Source organism: Lonchura striata, unplaced genomic scaffold (assembly GCF_046129695.1).
Source record: "Lonchura striata isolate bLonStr1 unplaced genomic scaffold, bLonStr1.mat Scaffold_106, whole genome shotgun sequence".
NCBI lineage: Eukaryota > Metazoa > Chordata > Aves > Passeriformes > Estrildidae > Lonchura > Lonchura striata.
The window spans coordinates 907,854-926,443 of record NW_027461078.1 but is presented as its reverse complement, the minus strand read 5'-3'; the positions used below and the strand labels follow the sequence as shown (position 1 = coordinate 926,443).

Sequence of the window (18,590 nt, the reverse complement as noted above, 5' to 3'; positions counted from 1 at the left end):
CCGCGGGACCCCCGACCCAAAACTGCGGGACCCCCGACCCAAATTGCGGGACCCCCGACCCAAATCCACGGGACCCCCGACCCAAACTGCGGGACCCCCGACCCAAATCCGGCCCCGCGGGACCCCCGACCCAAATCCGCGGGACCCCCGACCCAAAACCCGCGGGACCCCCGACCCAAACTGCGGGACCCCCGACCCAAAACTGCGGGACCCCCGACCCCAAAACCGCGCCCCGACCCCAAAACTGCAGGACCCCCAACCCCAAACCCGGCCCCGCGGGACCCCCGACCCAAACCCGCGGGACCCCCGACCCAAAACTGCGGGACCCCCGACCCAAAATCCGCGGGACCCCCGACCCAAAACCCGCGGGACCCCCGACCCAAATCCGCGGGACCCCCGACCCAAAACCCGCGGGACCCCCGACCCAAATCCGCGGGACCCCCGACCCAAAACTGCGGGACCCCCGACCCAAATCCGCGGGACCCCGAACCCAAACCCGCGGGACCCCCGACCCCAAACCCGCGGGACCCCCAACCCAAAACTGCAGGACCCCCGACCTCAAATCCGGCCCCGCGGGACCCCCGACCCAAAACCCGCGGGACCCCCGACCCAAACTGCGGGACCCCCGACCCAAACCCGGCCCCGCGGGACCCCCGACCCAAACCCGCGGGGCGGATTTCCCCTTCCCGACCCCAAACCCCTCGGCTTTGTCCCCAATTCCTGCCTGGGACTGTTTTGGGGAGGGGGCTTCGGGCGGGGGGGGTCGCGGCTGGGCCCTGGGGGGGTTTTTGGGGTCCCCGGGGGGGTTTTGGGATCCTTGGGGGGTTTTTGGGTCCCCGGGGGGTTCTGGGGTCTCGGAGAGGCTCCCCTGGGGGTTTTTGGGGGTCCCAGGGGGTTTTTGGGGTCCCTGGGGGTTTCTGGGGGTCCCGGGGGGATTTTTGGGTCGCCGGGGGGATTTTTGGGGGTCCCGGAGGGATTTTTGGGGGCCCCCGGGGGGTTTTTGGGTCCCCGGGGGGATTTTTGGGGTCCCTGGAGGGGTTTTGGGTCCCCGGGGGGTTTTGGGGTCCTGGGGGATTTTTGGGGTCCCCGGGGGTTCTGGGGTCCCTGAGAGGCTCCCCTGGGGGTTTTAGGGGGTCCCGGGGGGTTTTTGGGGTCCCTGGGGGTTTCTGGGGGTCCCGGGGGGATTTTTGGGTCGCCGGGGGGATTTTTGGGGGTCCCGGAGGGATTTTTGGGGGCCCCCGGGGGGTTTTTGGGTCCCCGGGGGGATTTTTGGGGTCCCTGGAGGGGTTTTGGGGTCCCGGGGGGTTTTGGGGGGTCCCAGGGGGTTTTTGGGGTCCCAGGGGGTTTTTGGGGTCCCTGAGAGGCTCCCCTGGGGGTTTTTGGGGGTCCCCGGGGGGTTTTTGGGGGGTCCCAGGGGTTTTTGGGGTCCCTGGGGGGTTTTTGGGTCCCGGGGGGTTTTTGGGTCCCGGGGGGATTTTTGGGGTCCCCGGGGGTTCTGGGGTCCCTGAGAGGCTCCCCTGGGGGTTTTTGGGGGCCCCCGGGGGGTTTTGGGGTCCCCGGGGGGTTTTGGGGTCCCTGGAGAGGTTTTTGGGGTCCCCGGGGGGATTTTTGGGGGTCCCGGAGGGATTTTTGGGGTCCCCGGGTGGGTTTTGGGGTCCCCGGGTGGGTTTTGGGGTCCCCGGGGGGGGTCCCCGCCTGTTTTGGGGTTCTCCGGGACCGAGGGACAATCGGGAATTCTCCGACCCCCCAAAATCCCGCGCGGGGGCGGCGCCCGCGGCAGCTCCTCCCCCCCGTGTAAATACCAAATAAATGTGGATGTTCGCCCACTTTGGGGCATCTGGCCGGTTTTGGGGCGCTTTGGGCCGGTTCCGGCTGCTTTTGGGGCGCTTTGGGCCGGTTCCGGCTGGTTTTGGGGCGCTTTGGGCCGGTTCCGGCTGCTTTTGGGGCGCTTTGGGTGTTTTGGGCCGGTTTCAGCTGGTTTTGGGGCGCTTTGGGCCGGTTCCGGCTGGTTTTGGGGTGGCTTGAGGAAATTTGGGGCGGTTTCAGCTGGTTTTGGGGTGCTTTGGGTGTTTTGGGGTGGTTTCAGCTGGTTTTGGGGTGGTTTGGGTGCTTTGGGGCGGTTTCAGCTGGTTTTGGGGCGCTTTGGGTGTTTTGGGGCGGTTTCAGCTGGTTTTGGGGTGGTTTAGGATGAGTTTTGGGGTGGTTTGGGTGTTTTGGGGCGCTTTCAGCTGGTTTTGGGGCGGTTTGGGTGCTTTGGGGCGGTTTCAGCTGGTTTTGGGGTGGCTTGAGGAAATTTGGGGTGGTTCCAGCTGGTTTTGGGGTGGTTTGGGTGTTTTGGGGCAGTTTCAGCTGGTTTTGGGGTAGTTTAGGGTGAGTTTTGGGGCGGTTTGGGTGTTTTGGGGCAGTTTCAGCTGGTTTTGGGGCGGTTTGGGTGTTTTGGGGCAGTTTCAGCTGGTTTTGGGGCGGTTTGGGTGTTTTGGGGCAGTTTCAGCTGGTTTTGGGGTGGTTTAGGGTGAGTTTTGGGGCAGTTTCAGCTGGTTTTGGGGTAGTTTAGGGTGAGTTTTGGGGCGGTTTGGGTGTTTTGGGGCGGTTTCAGCTGGTTTTGGGGTGGTTTAGGGTGAGTTTTGGGCCGGTTCCGGCTGGTTTTGGGGCAGTTTGGGTGAGTTTTGGGGCGCTTTCAGCTGGTTTTGGGGTGGTTTAGGGTGAGTTTTGGGGCGCTTTCAGCTGGTTTTGGGGTGGTTTAGGGTGAGTTTTGGGGCGCTTTCAGCTGGTTTCGGGGAGGTTTAGGGTGAGTTTTGGGGTGTTCTGGGCTGGTTTTGGGACCGGTTTCGGGGCTATTTGGAGCCAGGTTTGGCCCTGGGATTGGGGCTCCATTTTGGGGCCATTTTAGCTCAATTTTGGGGCCGTTTTGGCTCCGTTTTAGCTCCATCTTTGGGCCGTTTTAGCTCCATTTTGGGGCCGTTTTAGCTCCATTTTTGGGTCTGTTTTAGCTCCATTTTTGGGCCATTTTAGCTCAATTTTGGGGCCATTTTAGCTCCATTTTTGGGTCTGTTTTAGCTCCATTTTTGGGCCATTTTAGCTCCATTTTTGGCTCTGTTTTAGCTCCATTTTTGGGCCATTTTAGCTCCATTTTTGGGCCATTTTGGCTCTGTTTTGGGTCGGTTTCAGGCCCGCAGCCGTTCCCTCTGTTCACGCCGGGCTCGGCGCCGCTTTTTGCCTCCTCCAGCCCCGTTGGTGCCACGGCTGCTCTTACCCCGCTTTACCCCTTTTATTATTCCCTGTTCACTTCCCAACTTCAGCCCCGTTTACCCCGCTTTTGGTGGCTTTTACCCTAATTTCCCCATTTTCCCATTCCCAGCCCGCTTTTGGTGGGTTTTACCCCAATTTCCCCATTTTTCCCCATTCCCGGCCCGCTTTTGGTGGCTTTTACCCCAATTTCCCCATTCCTGGCCCGCTTTTGGTGGCTTTTACCCCAATTTCCCCAATTTCCCCATTCCTGGCCCGCTTTTGGTGGCTTTTACCCCAATTTCCCCAATTTCCCCATTCCCAGCCCGCTTTTGGTGGCTTTTACCCCAATTTCCCCATTCCTGGCCCGCTTTTGGTTGGTTTTACCCCAATTTCCCCATTTTTCCCCATTCCCAGCCCGCTTTTGGTCGATTTTACCCCAATTTCCCCATTTTCCCCCATTCCCGTCCCGCTTTTGGTCGGTTTTACCCCAATTTCCCCATTTTTCCCCATTCCCGGCCCGCTTTTGGTGGCTTTTACCCCAATTTCCCCATTCCAGGCCTGCTTTTGGTGGCTTTTACCCCAATTTCCCCATTCCCGGCCCACTTTTGGTCTGTTTTACCCCAATTTCCCCATTTTTCACCATTCTTGTCCCGGTTTATGCTGGTTTGGCTCTGTTTTAGCTGGGTTTTCCCGGTTTTTTTCCGGCTTTCCCCCGTTTTTCCTCGTTTTACCCCGTTTTTTCCCGGTTTTCCCCCGTTTTTCCCCGATTTTTCCCCGTTTTACCCGTTTTTTCCCGTTATTCCCCGTTTTCCCCCGTTTTTTCCCGGTTTTCCCCCGTTTTTCCCCGTTTTTTTCCCGGTTTTCCCCCGTTTTTCCCCGATTTTTCCCCGTTTTACCCCGTTTTTTCCCGGTTTTCCCCCGTTTTCCCCCGTTATTCCCCGTTTTTCCCCGTTATTCCCCGTTCTCCCCCGTTTTCCCGGCCGCTCTCCGTGAGGGGCGGCGCCATTTCCCGCCCCCCCGGCCCCGGCGGGACCGGAAGCGGAAGCGCGTGGGCGCGCGCGCTGCCCGGAAGCGCGTGGGCGGCGGCGGCGGTTCCGGTTCCGGCGGCGGCGGCGGCGCGGGGGAGGCACCGGGAGAGGAGAGGGAGAGGAGGAGGAGGAGGGAAAGGGGAAAGCGAACGACGAGAAGCGGCGGCGCCGCCGACAACACCGGCAGCGGCGCCAGCAGCGGAAGCCGAGCCGCTCCTCTCCCCCCCCCGCCCCGCGCTACCGGGGACGATCCGCCCCCCGCCCCCCCCTCCCGGTCCCCGCCCGCCTCCTTCCCCGTTTCCCCCCTCCCTTCCCGTCCTCCTCCTCCTCCTCCTTCTCCCGGAACCCGCCTCGCTCCTCCCGGCCCGCGCCGCCCCCGCAGGTTCGTCCCGGGGGGATCCCGGTGTGTGGGGGGGCGGAATTACCGAATTACCGGGGGTTACCGGAGCGGGGGGAGCGGCTCGGGATGAAGGCAAAGCCCCGCAGGCCGCCGGGGAGGGGCCGCGGGGGCTGCGCGGCGCTGCCCGGTGGGCGGCGAGGGCCGGAGCGCGGCCCCGGTAACGGCGGGGGGGTCCCGGTAACGGGGGAGGGGGAGGGAAGGGGAGGGGGCGTTGGGTAAACACGGAGCGGCCGCACGGGCGGCTCCGGGCGGGCGGGGGCTCCGCAGCACCGCCCCGCCCGGCGGGGGTGAGCCAACACCGAGCCCCCCCGCCGGTCCCGGGGGCACCGGGAGCGGCACCGGGAGCGGCACCGGGGCCGGGCCCCCCCGTGGCGGCGGCGTGGGAGGCCCCGGCCGCGCTCCGGGGCCGGCGGGGCGGGCGCGGCGCCGCCCGGGGCCGGGCCGGGCAGGCCGGGGCAGGCTGGGACCGGCGCTAACGGAGCGGGGCAGCCCCGGGCACGGCCCCGCCGCCGCCCCGGCGCCGCTCGGCCCCTCCCGGCGGCCATTTGGGGCCTTTGAAGCGGCTGCCGGGAACCGGGAACCGGGATGGGCCCGGGGGGCGTCAACGGCACCGGCCGGGGGCTGCGGTGCTTCCCCGGGGGGCGCCGGTTCCCTCCGGGGGGCTCCGGTTCCCTCCGGGGGGCTCCGGTTTCTCCCGGGGGGCTCCGGTTCCCTCCCGGGGGTCTCCGGTCCCTTCCCGGGGGCTCCGGTTCCCTCCGGGGGGCTCCGGTTTCTCCCGGGGGGCTCCGGTTCCTTCCCGGGGCTCAGATGTGAATTCCAGCCCCGGAAATTTCCCTTTTCCCCGCTCCTTTTCCCGGTTTATTTTGGTTTTCTTTCCCCTTTTCCCGGTTTATTTTGGTTTTTTTTTCCCTTTTCCCGGTTTATTTTGGGTTTCTTTCCCCTTTTCCCGGTTTATTTTGGGTTTTTTTCCCCTTTTCCCGGTTTATTTGGGATTTTTTTCCCCTTTTCCCGGTTTATTTTGGGTTTTTTTCCCTTTTCCCGGTTTATTTTGTTTTTTTCCCCTTTTCCCGGTTTATTTTGGGGTTTTTTTCCCCTTTTCCCGGTTTATTTTGGGTTTTTTTCCCCTTTTCCCGGTTTATTTGGGATTTTTTTTTCCCTTTTCCCGGTTTATTTTGTTTTTTTCCCTTTCCCCCTTCCTCTTTCCCCCTTTTTCCTCCTTTTCCCCATTTTTCCTCTCTTTACCCCCTTTTTTCCACCTTTTCCCACTTTCCTCCCCGTTTTCCCATTTTCCTCCCCATTTTCCCCCTTTTTTCCCCATTTTCCTCCCTTTTTTCCCACTTTCCTCTCCCTTTTCCCCTTTTTCCCCCTTTTCCCCCATTTATCTCCCCCTTTCCCCATTTTTCCCGTTTCCCCCATTTTTCCCTGTTTTTTCCCTATTTTTCCAATTTTTTCCCTATTTCCCCCCATTTTTCCCATTTTTTTCCTATTTCCCCCTGTTTTTCCCCTATTTTTTCCCTATTTCCCCCCTGTTTTTTCTCTATTTTTCCCTGTTTTCCCCCTGTTTTTTCCCTATTTTCCCCTGTTTTTTTCCTATTTTCCCCATTTTTTTCCTATTTCCCCCTGTTTTCCCCGTGTTTTTTCCCTATTTTCCCCTTTTTTTTCCCTATTTTCCCCATTTTCCCCCTGTTTTTTCCCTATTTTCCCCATTTCCCCGTTTTCCCCCTGTTTTTTCCCTATTTTCCCCATTTCCCCATTTTCCCCCTGTTTTTTCCCCATTTTCCCCCTGTTTTTTCCCTATTTTCCCCATTTCCCCATTTTCCCCCTGTTTTTTCCCTTTTTTCCCCATTTTCCCAATTTTTTCCCTATTTTCCCCCTGTTTTTTCCCATTTTCCCCCTGTTTTCCCCCGTTTTCCCTCCCTCCCTCCTCCCTGGCACATCTGGGCGCGCTCCCAGCTGTGGATTTTGGCAGCCGAGCCCGTCTGGAGCTGAGCTGGGTTTGTTTTGTCTCCTCCCTGCACCTCCAGCCAGGGAAATTTCCCTTTTTCCCCCTTTTTTGCCTCCTTTTCCACATTTCTCTTCATTTCCCCCCTTTTTCCCCCTATTCCCCCCCCTTTCCCCCCCTTTTTTCCCTTTTCTCTCATTTTTGCCCCCTTTTCCCATTTTCTCCCATTTTCCCAACTTTTCTTCCACTATTTCCCCCCTTTTCCCCCATTTTTCCTCTTTTCCCCATTTTTCTCCCATTTTTCCAACTTTCCCCCCCATTTCCCCTAATTTCCTCCAATTTCCCCCAATTTTCTCCCATTTTTTCTATTTCCCCCCCTTTCCCCTCATTTTTCTCCCATTTTTCCCCCATTTTTCCCCCATTTTTCCCATTTCCCCCCCTTTCCCCTCATTTTTCTCCCATTTTTTCCCTTTTTTCCCCCATTTTTCCCCCATTTTTCCCATTTTTCCCCCTTTTCCCCCATTTTTTCCCCATTTTTCCCCTTTTTCCCCACCCCGGGGTCTCTGAGCTCTCTCTCCCCACAGGAGGAAGAGGATGAAGGCCGGCTGCAGCATCGTGGACAAGCCCGAGGGAGGAGGGGGTAAGGGACCCCAAAATCCCAAAAATCCCAGAAATCCCAATTCCCATGAAGGATAAAAGCATTCCCTGATTTTCCCAAAAAAAAAAAACAACACTCCAAATCTGATTTTTCCCAAAAAAACCCCGACCCCAAACTAGATTTTTCAAAAAAAAACCCACCCAAAATCAGATTTTTCCCAAAAAAAATCCAACCCCAAACCAGATTTTTCTCAAAACAACCCCAACCCCAAATTAGATTTTCCCAAAAAAACATCCCCAAATCAGATTTTTTACCAAAATTTAAAAAAAAAAACAAAATCCCACCCCAAATTGGGTTGTTTGGGTTTTTTTTCCCTAATTCCGTCCCTGGGATTTTGGCTGGAATATTGAGTGGGATTCCAGGCAGGTTTTATCAATTTTTGGGATTTTTTTGGTGATTAGTGGAATTCCAGTCCAGTTTTTTGGTGGTTTTTTGGTGGGTTTTTTTGTGGGTTTTTGTGGGGTTTTTTGGGGTTTTTGTGGGTTTTTAGTGGTTTTTTTTGGGGTTTTAGTGGTTTTTTTGTGGGTTTTTAGTGGATTTTAGTGATTTTTTGGTGTTTCTTGGGTGGATTTTTAAAGAAATGGGTCTGAAAGGAGTCAGAAGCAAAGAGCTGGATGGGAAACCTGGAATTCCCTGCTCCCACGTGGAATACTGAGCGGAATTCCAGGCCCCAGTGATTAATGGAATTCCAGCCCAGTTTTCCCGATTTTTTGGTGGGTTTTTGTGTTTTTTTTCACAGGTTTTAGTGGGTTTTTTGTTAGTTTTTCACGGATTTTAGTGGGTTTTTTTTGGCGTTGTTTGGGTGGATTTTCCATGGAAATGGGGCTGAAAGGAGCAGCTGGGTGGGAAATCTGGATCTGCCTGCTCCCACACGGAATATTGAATTCCACCCAAGTTTTACAATTTTTCTGTGGTTTTTCACGGGTTTTAGTGGGTTTTTTGTGACTTTGAGTGGTTTTTTTGGTGATGTTTGGGTGGATTTTCCATGGAAATGGGGCTGAAACGATTCAGAAGTGAGCAGCTGGGTGGGAAACCTGGAATTCCCCACTCCCACAGGGAATATTGAGTTCCACCCGAGTTTTAAATTTTTTTGGTGGGTTTTAGTGTTTTCTTTTTGGGTTTTAGCGGGTTTTTGGGTGGTTTTTGGGTGGATTTTCCACGGAAATGGGGCTGGAAGGAGTCAGAAGCGAGCAGCTGGGAGGGAAACCTGGAATTCCCCACTCCCACAGGGAATATTGAGTTCCACCCGAGTTTTAAAATTTTTTGGTGGGTTTTAGTGTTTTCTTTTTGGGTTTTAGCGGGTTTTTGGGTGGTTTTTGGGTGGATTTTCCATGGAAATGGGGCTGGAAGGAGTCAGAAGCGAGCAGCTGGGAGGGAAACCTGGAATTCCCCAATCCCACAGGGAATACCGGATGGAATCCCACCTCCAGCCCCATCCCCACTGATCCCCCATCGTTCCCTAAACAACATTTCCCATTTCCCTCCATTCCCCCCCATTGTTTTTCCCCATTTCCCCCCCTTTTCCCAGCATTTCTTCCCCCATTTCCCCCCATTTTTTCACTATTTCCCCCCATTTTTCCACCACATTTCCACCATTTTTTTGCCATATCCCCCCGCTTCCCCCTCATTGATCCCACAGTTTCCCCCCATTTTTTCACCATTCTCCCCAATTTTTTCACCATTGATTCCCCCCTGTTTTCCCCTCTGTTTCCGCCCCATTTCCCCCCCATTTTCTCACCATTTCCCCCCCATTTTTTCACCATTCCCCCCCATTTTTTCACCATTCCCCCCCATTTTCTCACCATTTTCCCCCCATTTTTTCACCATTTTCCCCCAATTTTCCCCCCATCTCCCCCCCCATTTTCCCCCCATTTCCCCCCATTTTTTCCCCATCTCCCCCCCATTTTTCCCCATTTTCCCCCCATTTTCCCCCATTTCCTCCCCATTTCCCTCCCATTTTTCCCCCATTTCCCCCCATTTTCTCCCCATTTCCCCCCATTTTTTCCCTATTTCCCCCCATCTCCCCCACCATTTTCTCCCCATTTCCCCCCATTTTTCCCCCGTTCCCCCCATATCCCCCACCATTTTCCCCCCATTTCCCCCCATTTTTTCCCCATTTTCCCCCCATTTTTTCCCCATTCCCCCCCCATTTTCCCCCCATTTTTTCCCCATTCCCCCCCCCATTTTCCCCCCATTTTTTCCCCATTTCCCCCCCCATTTTCCCCCCATTTTTTCCCCATTTCCCCCCAATTTACCCCCATTTTCTCCCCATTTCCCCCCCCATTTTCCCCCCATTTTCTCACCATTTTCCCCCCATTTCCCCCCAATTTCCCCCCCATTTACCCCCATTTTCTCCCCATTTCCCCCCCATTTTCCCCCCATTTTCTCACCATTTTCCCCCCATTTCCCCCCAATTTCCCCCCCATTTTCCCCCCATTTTCTCACCATTTCCCCCCCATTTCCCCCCAATTCCCCCCCATTTACCCCCATTTTCTCCCCATTTCCCCCGCCAGGCTACCACTTCCCGGAGTGGGCGTACAAGACGGAGTCGAGCCCGGGCTCGCGGCAGATCCAGCTGTGGCACTTCATCCTGGAGCTGCTGCAGAAGGAGGAGTTCCGGCACGTCATCGCCTGGCAGCAGGGCGAGTACGGCGAGTTCGTCATCAAGGACCCCGACGAGGTGGCACGGCTCTGGGGGCGCCGCAAGTGCAAGCCCCAGATGAACTACGACAAGCTCAGCCGTGCCCTCAGGTGACTTAATTTGGGGTTTTTTCCCTTTTTTTTCCATGAATTTTGGGGTTTTCCAGCTGGCATCATGCTGGTGTTGGCTCATCCATCAGGGTTTTGGTGGCACGGCTCTGGGGCCACCAGAAATGGAAGCCCCAGATGAACTACGACAAGCTCAGCCGTGCCCTCAGGTGACTTAATTTGGGGTTTTTCCCTTTTTTTCCCATGAATTTTGGGGTTTTCTAGCAGGGTGTCATACTGGTGTTGGCTCGTCCATCAGGGTTTTGGTGGCACGGCTCTGGTGGCACCACAAGTGCAAGCCCCAGATGAACTAGGACAAGCTCAGCCGCGCCCTCAGGTCAGCCAAATTGGGGTTTTTTCCCTTTTTTTTCCATGAATTTTGGGTTTTTCCCCATGAATTTTGGTTTTTTTTGGCGGGGTGTCACAGTGGTGTTGGCTCGTCCATCAGGGTTTTGGTGGCACGGCTCTGGGGGCGCCGCAAGTGCAAGCCCCAGATGAACTACGACAAGCTCAGCCGTGCCCTCAGGTGACTTAATTTGGGTTTTTTCCCTTTTTTTTCCATGAATTTTGGGGTTTTCCCCATGAATTTTGTTTTTTTTTGGCAGGGTGTCACGGTGGTGTTGGCTCGTCCATCAGGGTTTTGGTGGCCTGGGCCTGGTGGCACCACAAACTACGAGAAGCTCAGTGGCGCCCTCAGTTCAGCCAAATTTGGGGTTTTCCACTTTTTTTCCCATGAATTTTGGGATCTTTTTGCCTTTTTTTCCCATTAATTTTGGGGGTTTTTTTCCTCGTGAATTTTGGGGTTTTAGGTGGGATGTCGTGCTGGTGTTTGCTCATCCCTCAGGGTTTGGGGTTGGGGTGTGGTTTAAGGTCCTTTTCCACCCCAAAAATATCCCAGGATTCCATCAGGTGGGATTTTAGGGATGAATCTCTCCCTGCTCTGGGTGATTCCAATGGATTTCCCATCCCTGGGAATGCCCAATTCCAGCTTGGAGCCACCTGGGGAGGTGGGAACTGCCCCAGCCCTGCATTTTTAAGGATATTTGGGCAGGAAATTAGGAAGGAATTCCTCAGGAATTCTGGATTTTTCAGGATATTTGAGCTCATTCCAAACCAAACCATCCCAGAATTCCATATTTTGGTTAAACAGGATATTAGGAAGGATCCCTGAGGAATTAGGAAGAAATTCTGGATTTTTGAGTGCTTCGATCCATTGTTTGTTTTTTTTTTCCCCACTTAAAAAAACCAATTTATTTGCAGATATTACTACAACAAGAGGATCCTGCACAAGACCAAGGGCAAAAGATTCACCTACAAATTCAACTTCAACAAACTGGTGATGCCCAATTATCCCTTCATCAACATCCGGCCCAACGGTGAGCCTCAGGAATTTGGGAATTCCGGGTGGGAATGGGGCAGAAAAACCAAAAAAAAACCCAACTCGAGGATGTGGAATATTGTTTTTTCCCCAGCCAGCCTGGATAAAATAAAAAAAGCAAAACCTGGGAGCAAATCCCCGCTGTGGAGGGGGATGAGGGGTCGGGTTTATCTTTCCCCGGGGATTTTTGGGATTTGTGGGATAAGAGGATCAGCCTCGGGATGCAGTCCCGGGGTGGCTCAGGTGAGTTTATGGTGTAAAAATCCACGGCTTTTTCTCCCTTCTCTCCCCCTTTTTCCCGCTCCTTTTCACCCCAAAATTGCAGGTTTTTAACCCATTCCTGCCCCAGGGTTGGGAGGGATTCCGTAGGGACGCGGCAGGAATTCCTTGGATTTTGGTTAAAAATCAGAAATTCTTCCCTGGAGGAGAGAGGATAACGAGGAAGGGTTTGGGAATGGAGCATAAATGTCCCTTTTTTACCCTAAAATGGTTCTGCCAGGTTTATCCTGGAATCAGCAGCGGTTTCCTGGGAAAAGGGTCTTTCCAAGGGGATTTTTAAAGGAATTAAACCTCTAAGAGCCAAATTCCCATAGCTGAGGGATTGTCCTCATCAGGCACAGTGGGAAAATGAATCCATAAAAACAGAAAACCCCTCTGGAAGTCAATATTCCCAGAAATTCCAAACTTTTCTCCTCACAAAATCTCAATTTAGAGGAGCCGGGCCTAGCAGGAGCTGCTCCAGTGGAAAGCCTGGATGGCAAATCCAGCAGGAAAAAAAGCAGGAAAAGTGGGGAAATTGGTGATTATTTAATTCAAAAAGATAGAAAACCCCTCTGGAAGTTGATATTCCCAAAAATTCCAAACTTTTCTCCTCACAAAATCTCAATTTAGAGGAGCTGGGCCTAGCACGAGCTGCTCCAAGGGGAAAGTGTGGAGCCCCAATCCAGCAGGAAAAAAAAAACAGGAAAAGTGGGAAAATTGGGGATCATTGAATCTAAAAAGATAGAAAAACCGCTTGGAAGTTGATATTCCCAGAAATTCCAAACTTTTCTCCTCACAAAATCTCAATTTAGAGTTGACCAGCCCGGCACACTCTGCTGCAGGGCAAAGCCTGGAAAGCCAATGCAGCAGGGAACAAAACAGGAAAAAAAGCAGAAAAAGTGGGGAAATTGGTGATTATTGAATCCATGAAGATACAAAACCCCTCTGGAAGTTGATATTTCCAAAAATTCCTAACTTTTCTCCACAAAAAGTATAAATTTAGAGTAGCTGGGCCTAGCAAGAACTGCTCCAGGGGAAAGTGTGGAGCACCAATCCCTTAGGAAAAAAACAGGAAAAAATTGGGAAACTGGTGATTATTTTAATTAAAAAAGATAGAAAAACCCTCTGGAAGTTGATATTCCCAGAAATTCCAAACTTTTCTCCTCACAAATTCTCAATTTAGAGGAGCTGGGCCTAGCATGAGCTGCTCCAGGGGAAAGTGTGGAGCTCCAGTCCAGCAGGAAAAATGGTGATTGTTGAATCCATAAAGATAAAAAAACTGCCTGCAACTCGTTGTTCCCAAAAATCCCAAGCTTTTCTCCACAGAAAAGTCCTGATTTGGAGGGTCCTGATCCAGCTTCCAGGGCAAAGCCTGGAACAGCGACCCAGGAGGGAAAAAAGCAGGGAAAATAGGGATAAAAGCAGGGAAAATAGGAATAAAATCAGGTTCTGTGTGAGGGAAAAAGGGATTTTTCCAGGCTCCGGCGCCGCCGCCTCCCCTCCCTGAGGGAATCTCCGAGGTTTTGTTTTTCCAAGGCTCCGGGAAGGCCAAAAAACAAAAACAAAAAGGGAGAAATTCCTCCAGGTGTTGCTGTCTCCTTCACCTGTGTGGGCCCTTCTGGGGTTTGTTTTATTTTCTTTTTTTTTTGTTTGTTGGGAGAGGGGAATGTCTTTTCCAAGCCAAGGAACGGGGGTGGGAAGATGTGTCTGGAGCTGTAATTCCGTAATTAACTGGGAGCAAACGAGTTCGGGCAGTTCCCAGCTCCTGCTCCCTCCTGGCCCTGGGGCGCTGGGGAACAAAAATAATTTGGGAGAATTTGGAAGGCTCCTGGTTAATCCCAGCCCCTCTCATTCCCGCCCCCGTGGGGGTTGGGGTAGCAAACCTGGAATTTGGGGTTTTTCTCCAGGATTTCCCCTCCCTCACCGAGATTTTGGGTGGGAATTTGAGGGATTTGGGGTGGGAATTTGAGGGATTTGGGTGGGAATTTGAGATATTTCTGTGGATCTTTGAGATATTTCCATGGATTGATGAGATTTCCCCCCTCAGAGGTCAGATTTTGATGAATATCCAGGTATTTCCATGGATATTTGGGATATTTGAGACATTTCCATGGATTGATAACATTCCCCCTCAGAGAAGATGTTTCCATGGACATTGGAGATATTTCCATGGATTTTTGAGATATTTTTATGGACGTTGGGAGACATTTCCATGGATTGATGAGATCCCCTCTCAGATGAGATATTTCCATTGATATTTGGGTCTTTTCCATGGGTATTTGAGACATTTCCATGGATATTTGAGGTTTTTGCATGGCTTTTTCAGCCATTCCCACAGATATTTCAGCCATTTCCATGGGTATTTGAGGTTTTTCCATGGATATTTCAGACATTTCCATGGACATTTGAGTTTTTTCCATGGATATTTCAGCCATTTCCATGGACATTTGAGTTTTTTCCATGGACATTTGAGTTTTTTCCCATGGATATTTCAGCCATTTCCATGGACATTTGAGTTTTTTTCCATGGATATTTCAGCCATTTCAATGGACATTTGAGCTTTTTCCATGGACATTTGAGTTTTTTTCCCATGGATATTTCAGCCATTTCCATGGACATTTGAGTTTTTCCCATGGATATTTCAGCCATTTCCATGGACATTGGAGTTTTTTCCCATGGATATTTCAGCCATTTCCATGGACATTTGAGGTTTTTCCACGGATATATCAGCCATTTCCATGGACATTTGAGTTTTTTCCCATGGACATTTCAGCCATTTCCATGGACATTTGAGTTTTTTCCACGGATATATCAGCCATTTCCATGGATGTTTGAGTTCTTTCCATGGACATTTCAGCCACTTCCATGGACATTCGAGTTTTTTCCATGGATATTTAATTTCTCTCCATGGATATTTCAGCCATTCCTGCAGATATTTCAGCCATTTCCATGGACATTTGAGTTTTTTCCATGGATATTTCAGCCATTTCCATGGACATTTGAGTTTTTTCCATGGACATTTGAGTTTTTTCCCATGGATATATCAGCCATTTCCATGGACATTTTTTTTGAGTTTTTTCCATGGACATTTGAGTTTTTTCCCATGGATATATCAGCCATTTCCATGGACATTTGAGTTTTTTCCATGGACATTTGAGTTTTTTCCCATGGACATTTCAGCCATTTCCATGGACATTGGAGTTTTTTCCATGGATATTTCAGCCATTTCCATGGACATTGGAGTTTTTCCAATGGATATTTAATTTCTCTCCATGGATATTTCAGCCATTTCCATGGACATTTGAGTTCTTTCCATGGACATTTCAGCCACTTCCATGGACATTCGAGTTTTTTCCATGGATATTTAATTTCTCTCCATGGATATTTCAGCCATTCCTGCAGATATTTCAGCCATTTCCATGGACATTGGAGTTTTTCCAATGGATATTTAATTTCTCTCCATGGATATTTCAGCCATTTCCATGGACATTTGAGTTTTTCCCATGGATATTTAATTTCTCTCCATGGATATTTCAGGCATTCCTGCAGATATTTCAGCCATTTCCATGGACATTGGAGTTTTTCCCATGGATATTTAATTTCTCTCCATGGATATTTCAGCCATTCCTGCAGATATTTCAGCCATTTCCATGGACATTGGAGTTTTTCCCATGGATATTTAATTTCTCTGCATGGATATTTCAGCCATTTCCATGGACATTTGAGTTTTCCCCATGGACATTTCAGCCATTTCCATGGACATTTGAGTTTTCCCCATGGACATTTCAGTCATTTCCATGGACATTGGAGTTTCCCCCATGGACATTTAATGTTTTCCCCCAGATATTTCAGCCATTCCCATTAATGGATGCGACCCCGGCTCGGCTCAGAGCTTCAGCCGGACATCTCAAACCCTCCCCGCCATCCCCGGGGATTTCAGCCAGCTCCTCCCCGATCCCCAGACGCTCAGTGCCTGTTTTCCCCGTCTCCCCGCAGGCGTGGTCCCGCAGAGCGCGCCGCCGGTGCCCACGGCCTCGTCCCGCTTCCACTTCCCGCCGCTGGAGCCGGCGTCGCCGGGCGAGGAGGCGGCGGCGCGCTTCGGGCCGGGCGCGCTGCTGCCGCCGCCGCGCGCCGAGGCGCCGCCGGACGCCGAGAGGAAGCCGGAGCCCGCCGAGCCGGAGGAGAGCGGGCCGGACTGGCGCCGGGAGCTGCTGGCGCCGGCGCACGCGGCGGCCGGCGGCGCGGCGCCCAAGCGCAAGCCCGAGGTGGTGCTGCCGCTGTTCCCGCGGCCCGGCGTGTTCCCCGAGCACCCGCACAGCCCCTTCGCCGCGTCGCCGCTGCCGGGCCGCCCCGGCGTGCTCAACGTGCCCATCTCGCCGGCGCTGTCGCTGACGCCCACGCTCTTCTCCTACAGCCCCTCGCCGGGGCTCAGCCCCTTCGCCGCCGCCGGCAGCAGCTGCTTCTCCTTCAACCCCGAGGAGATGAAGCACTACCTGCACTCGCAGGCCTGCTCCGTCTTCAACTACCACCTGAGCCCGCGGACGTTCCCCCGCTACCCGCTGGTGGTGCCGCCGCTGCAGTGCCCGGTGCCGCTGGAGGAGCCGCCGCAGTTCCCCATCAAGCTGCAGCCGCCGCCCGCCGGCCGCAAGAACCGCGAGCGCCTGGAGAGCCCCGAGGCCGCCGGCCCGCCGCGCGTCAAGGTGGAGCCGGCGGCGCCCGACAGGGAGGACGAGGAGGAGGTCCCGCGGAAGGAGGAGGAGGAGGAGGAGGAGGAGAAGGCGGCGGTGTTCGCCCGCCCCGCGGCCCCGGCGCGGGCGCCCGGCGCGGCTCAGCCCGGCGCGTGCGGAGAGGAGAGCGCCGAGAAGGCGCCGCGGGAGTGGCCCGGCGAGGCCGGCGGCCAGGAGCGCCGGGAGGACGCCCTGATGCCGCCCAAGCTGCGGCTGAAGCGCCGCTGGAACGGAGATTCCCGGCAGGAAGCGGCCGAGGATTCCCGGCCCAACGGGATCTGGCACCTGCCCAAAGCCGTGGCCGCCGCCTCCGACACCTAAAGGCGGCCGGAGCGCCGGAGCCGGCCGGAGCGGCGTCCGTGTATTTATGTAGCAAGGTTGCCGAGCAGTTCGGGGTCCAGGCGGGGAGGGGGGCGGGCCAGGCCTGGGAATTTTTAGGGAATTTCGGGGGTGGGAGAAGGGAGGGGGGTGCGGGAAGCTTCGGGCTTTGTGTTGTTTCTGTTGTTGACTTGCAGGTGCAGACGCCGCAATTCCCGCTCGCTTTTCCCGGGAAAAGCCGGCTCCAGCTCCAGGACTGGCGCGGAGGAATTCCAGGCGCGGCCTCGGGGCCGCTCCCGGGCCTTTCGGGACACCGGGAATCTCCAGATCCGAGGACGGGGGGGGGGGATTTTTTTGGGATTTTTCGGGGTTTTTTTACGGATGAGAGGTTTTCCCGGCCATCCAGGAGCTGGTTTGGTTCTTCTTTTTTTTTGTTTTGGTTTTTTTTTGGTTTTTTTTTTGGGAAAAGGAGGAGCTTGGGAATTTTGCATCGGGAATTTTGCACTGTCCACGGAGCGGGGCTGGGGCGGGGGGGAAAAGGATTCAGGAAAACTCTCGGAGAATCGGGATGGAGGCCGCGTCGTTCCCGGCGGATTTCCGGGGAAAATTCCCCTTTTCCCGCCTTTCTTTCTCTCTCTCTTTCTCTCGCAGAAGCCATGAGCAAAACTCCAAACTTTTTCAGGGAATGGGAACGGGAATAACACAAAATTAACCGGATGCCTTTAATCCTAACGCATTAAAAATGTTGGGGTTTGGTTTTTTTTGTTTCTGTGTGCCCGGAGCGGGGATTTTTTTCCCGCTCCGGAATCCGTGTGGGTGGAATTTTTGGGAATGCTTGGAAGGAGCGCTGGAATGATTGTGGTGAGTCCCGGGAACGCCGGAATTCCCGGCGCCATTCCCAGATTTTTGGACCCTCCCCCCCATTTTTCTCCCCGTTTGACTCATGCCTTAAAGAAAAAAAAAAACACAAAAACCAACAAACCACGTTTGGACTTTTTCTGGGAATTTTTTCCGGGAGCGCTCGGATGTCGTGGATCCTTCCTGGTTCTTGGGGGGAAATGCCAAACGCCGCCGTGCCCCCGCGCAGCAGCGGAATTCCGAAGGCTCCGGCTTGGCTCCCAGCGGGATCGACCCTCGGGAAGCGCCGGGAGCTGCCCAGGATTCGCTCTCGGAGCTCGGATTTTGGGAATTCCGGGCTGGGGGAGGAAATTCCCCGCCGGGATCCCGGGAGCGATTCCCAGATCCCAGCCCGGCCGGGCGTGGGACCCTTGGAATGTGGAGTTGGGGTGGAGAAGCCCTGGATGATCCCAAAAAACGCGACCGGAGAGGCGCCAGGACGAACTCAGGAATCACACGAGGGGCCTTGCCCGGAATTCCCGCCGATCCCAAATCCCAGCGCCGGAACCGTCGGGAGAAACAAAAACAAAAAACGGGGGGAAAATCCCGGATTTTCCCCACCCCTCCTCTCCAGTCCTTTGGAATCGGAATCCCACGGGAAGAGAAGGAACAAAAAAAAAAAAAAAAAAGTTGGAATTTTTGTGGCTTTAGAAAAGGATTTTTTGGGATTGGGAGTTTTTTGGGAAGGGTGGGAATGTCGGGGTTTCCTGTCACAGCCATTGCACTGCAAAAAAAAAGGAAAAAAAGAAACCCAAGATGAAAAGTGGAAATGAAAATAAAAAACTTGGGAGAGTTCAGGGAATTCCGGACTCAGGACGACGGATCCGGCGCCTCTCGGGAATTCCAGAATTCCCAACGGAGCCCGGGAGGAGGAAAAACAACGAAAGAAAAAGCAGGAAGAGGAGAAGGAAAAGGTCAAAAAAAACAAAAACAAAACAAAACAAAACAAACGGATTTAAAGGAAAAAAACCAAAACAACCAGATCAAAATTTTGTGGAAAAAAAT

General features: G+C 53.6%; 1 protein-coding gene across 1 annotated transcript; it reads left to right on the top strand.

Annotated features, from left to right (window-relative positions):
- Nucleotides 1–4,564: 4,564 nt before the first annotated feature.
- On the top strand, nucleotides 4,565–16,691 carry LOC144248401 (ETS translocation variant 3-like). Its single transcript, XM_077790573.1, has 5 exons — nucleotides 4,565–4,638; nucleotides 7,183–7,238; nucleotides 9,770–10,007; nucleotides 11,265–11,380; nucleotides 15,640–16,691. The coding sequence occupies exons 2-5, from the start codon at nucleotides 7,193–7,195 to the stop codon at nucleotides 16,689–16,691; spliced, it is 1,452 nt and encodes a 483-aa protein (XP_077646699.1). The 5' UTR covers nucleotides 4,565–4,638; nucleotides 7,183–7,192.
- Nucleotides 16,692–18,590: the final 1,899 nt, after the last annotated feature.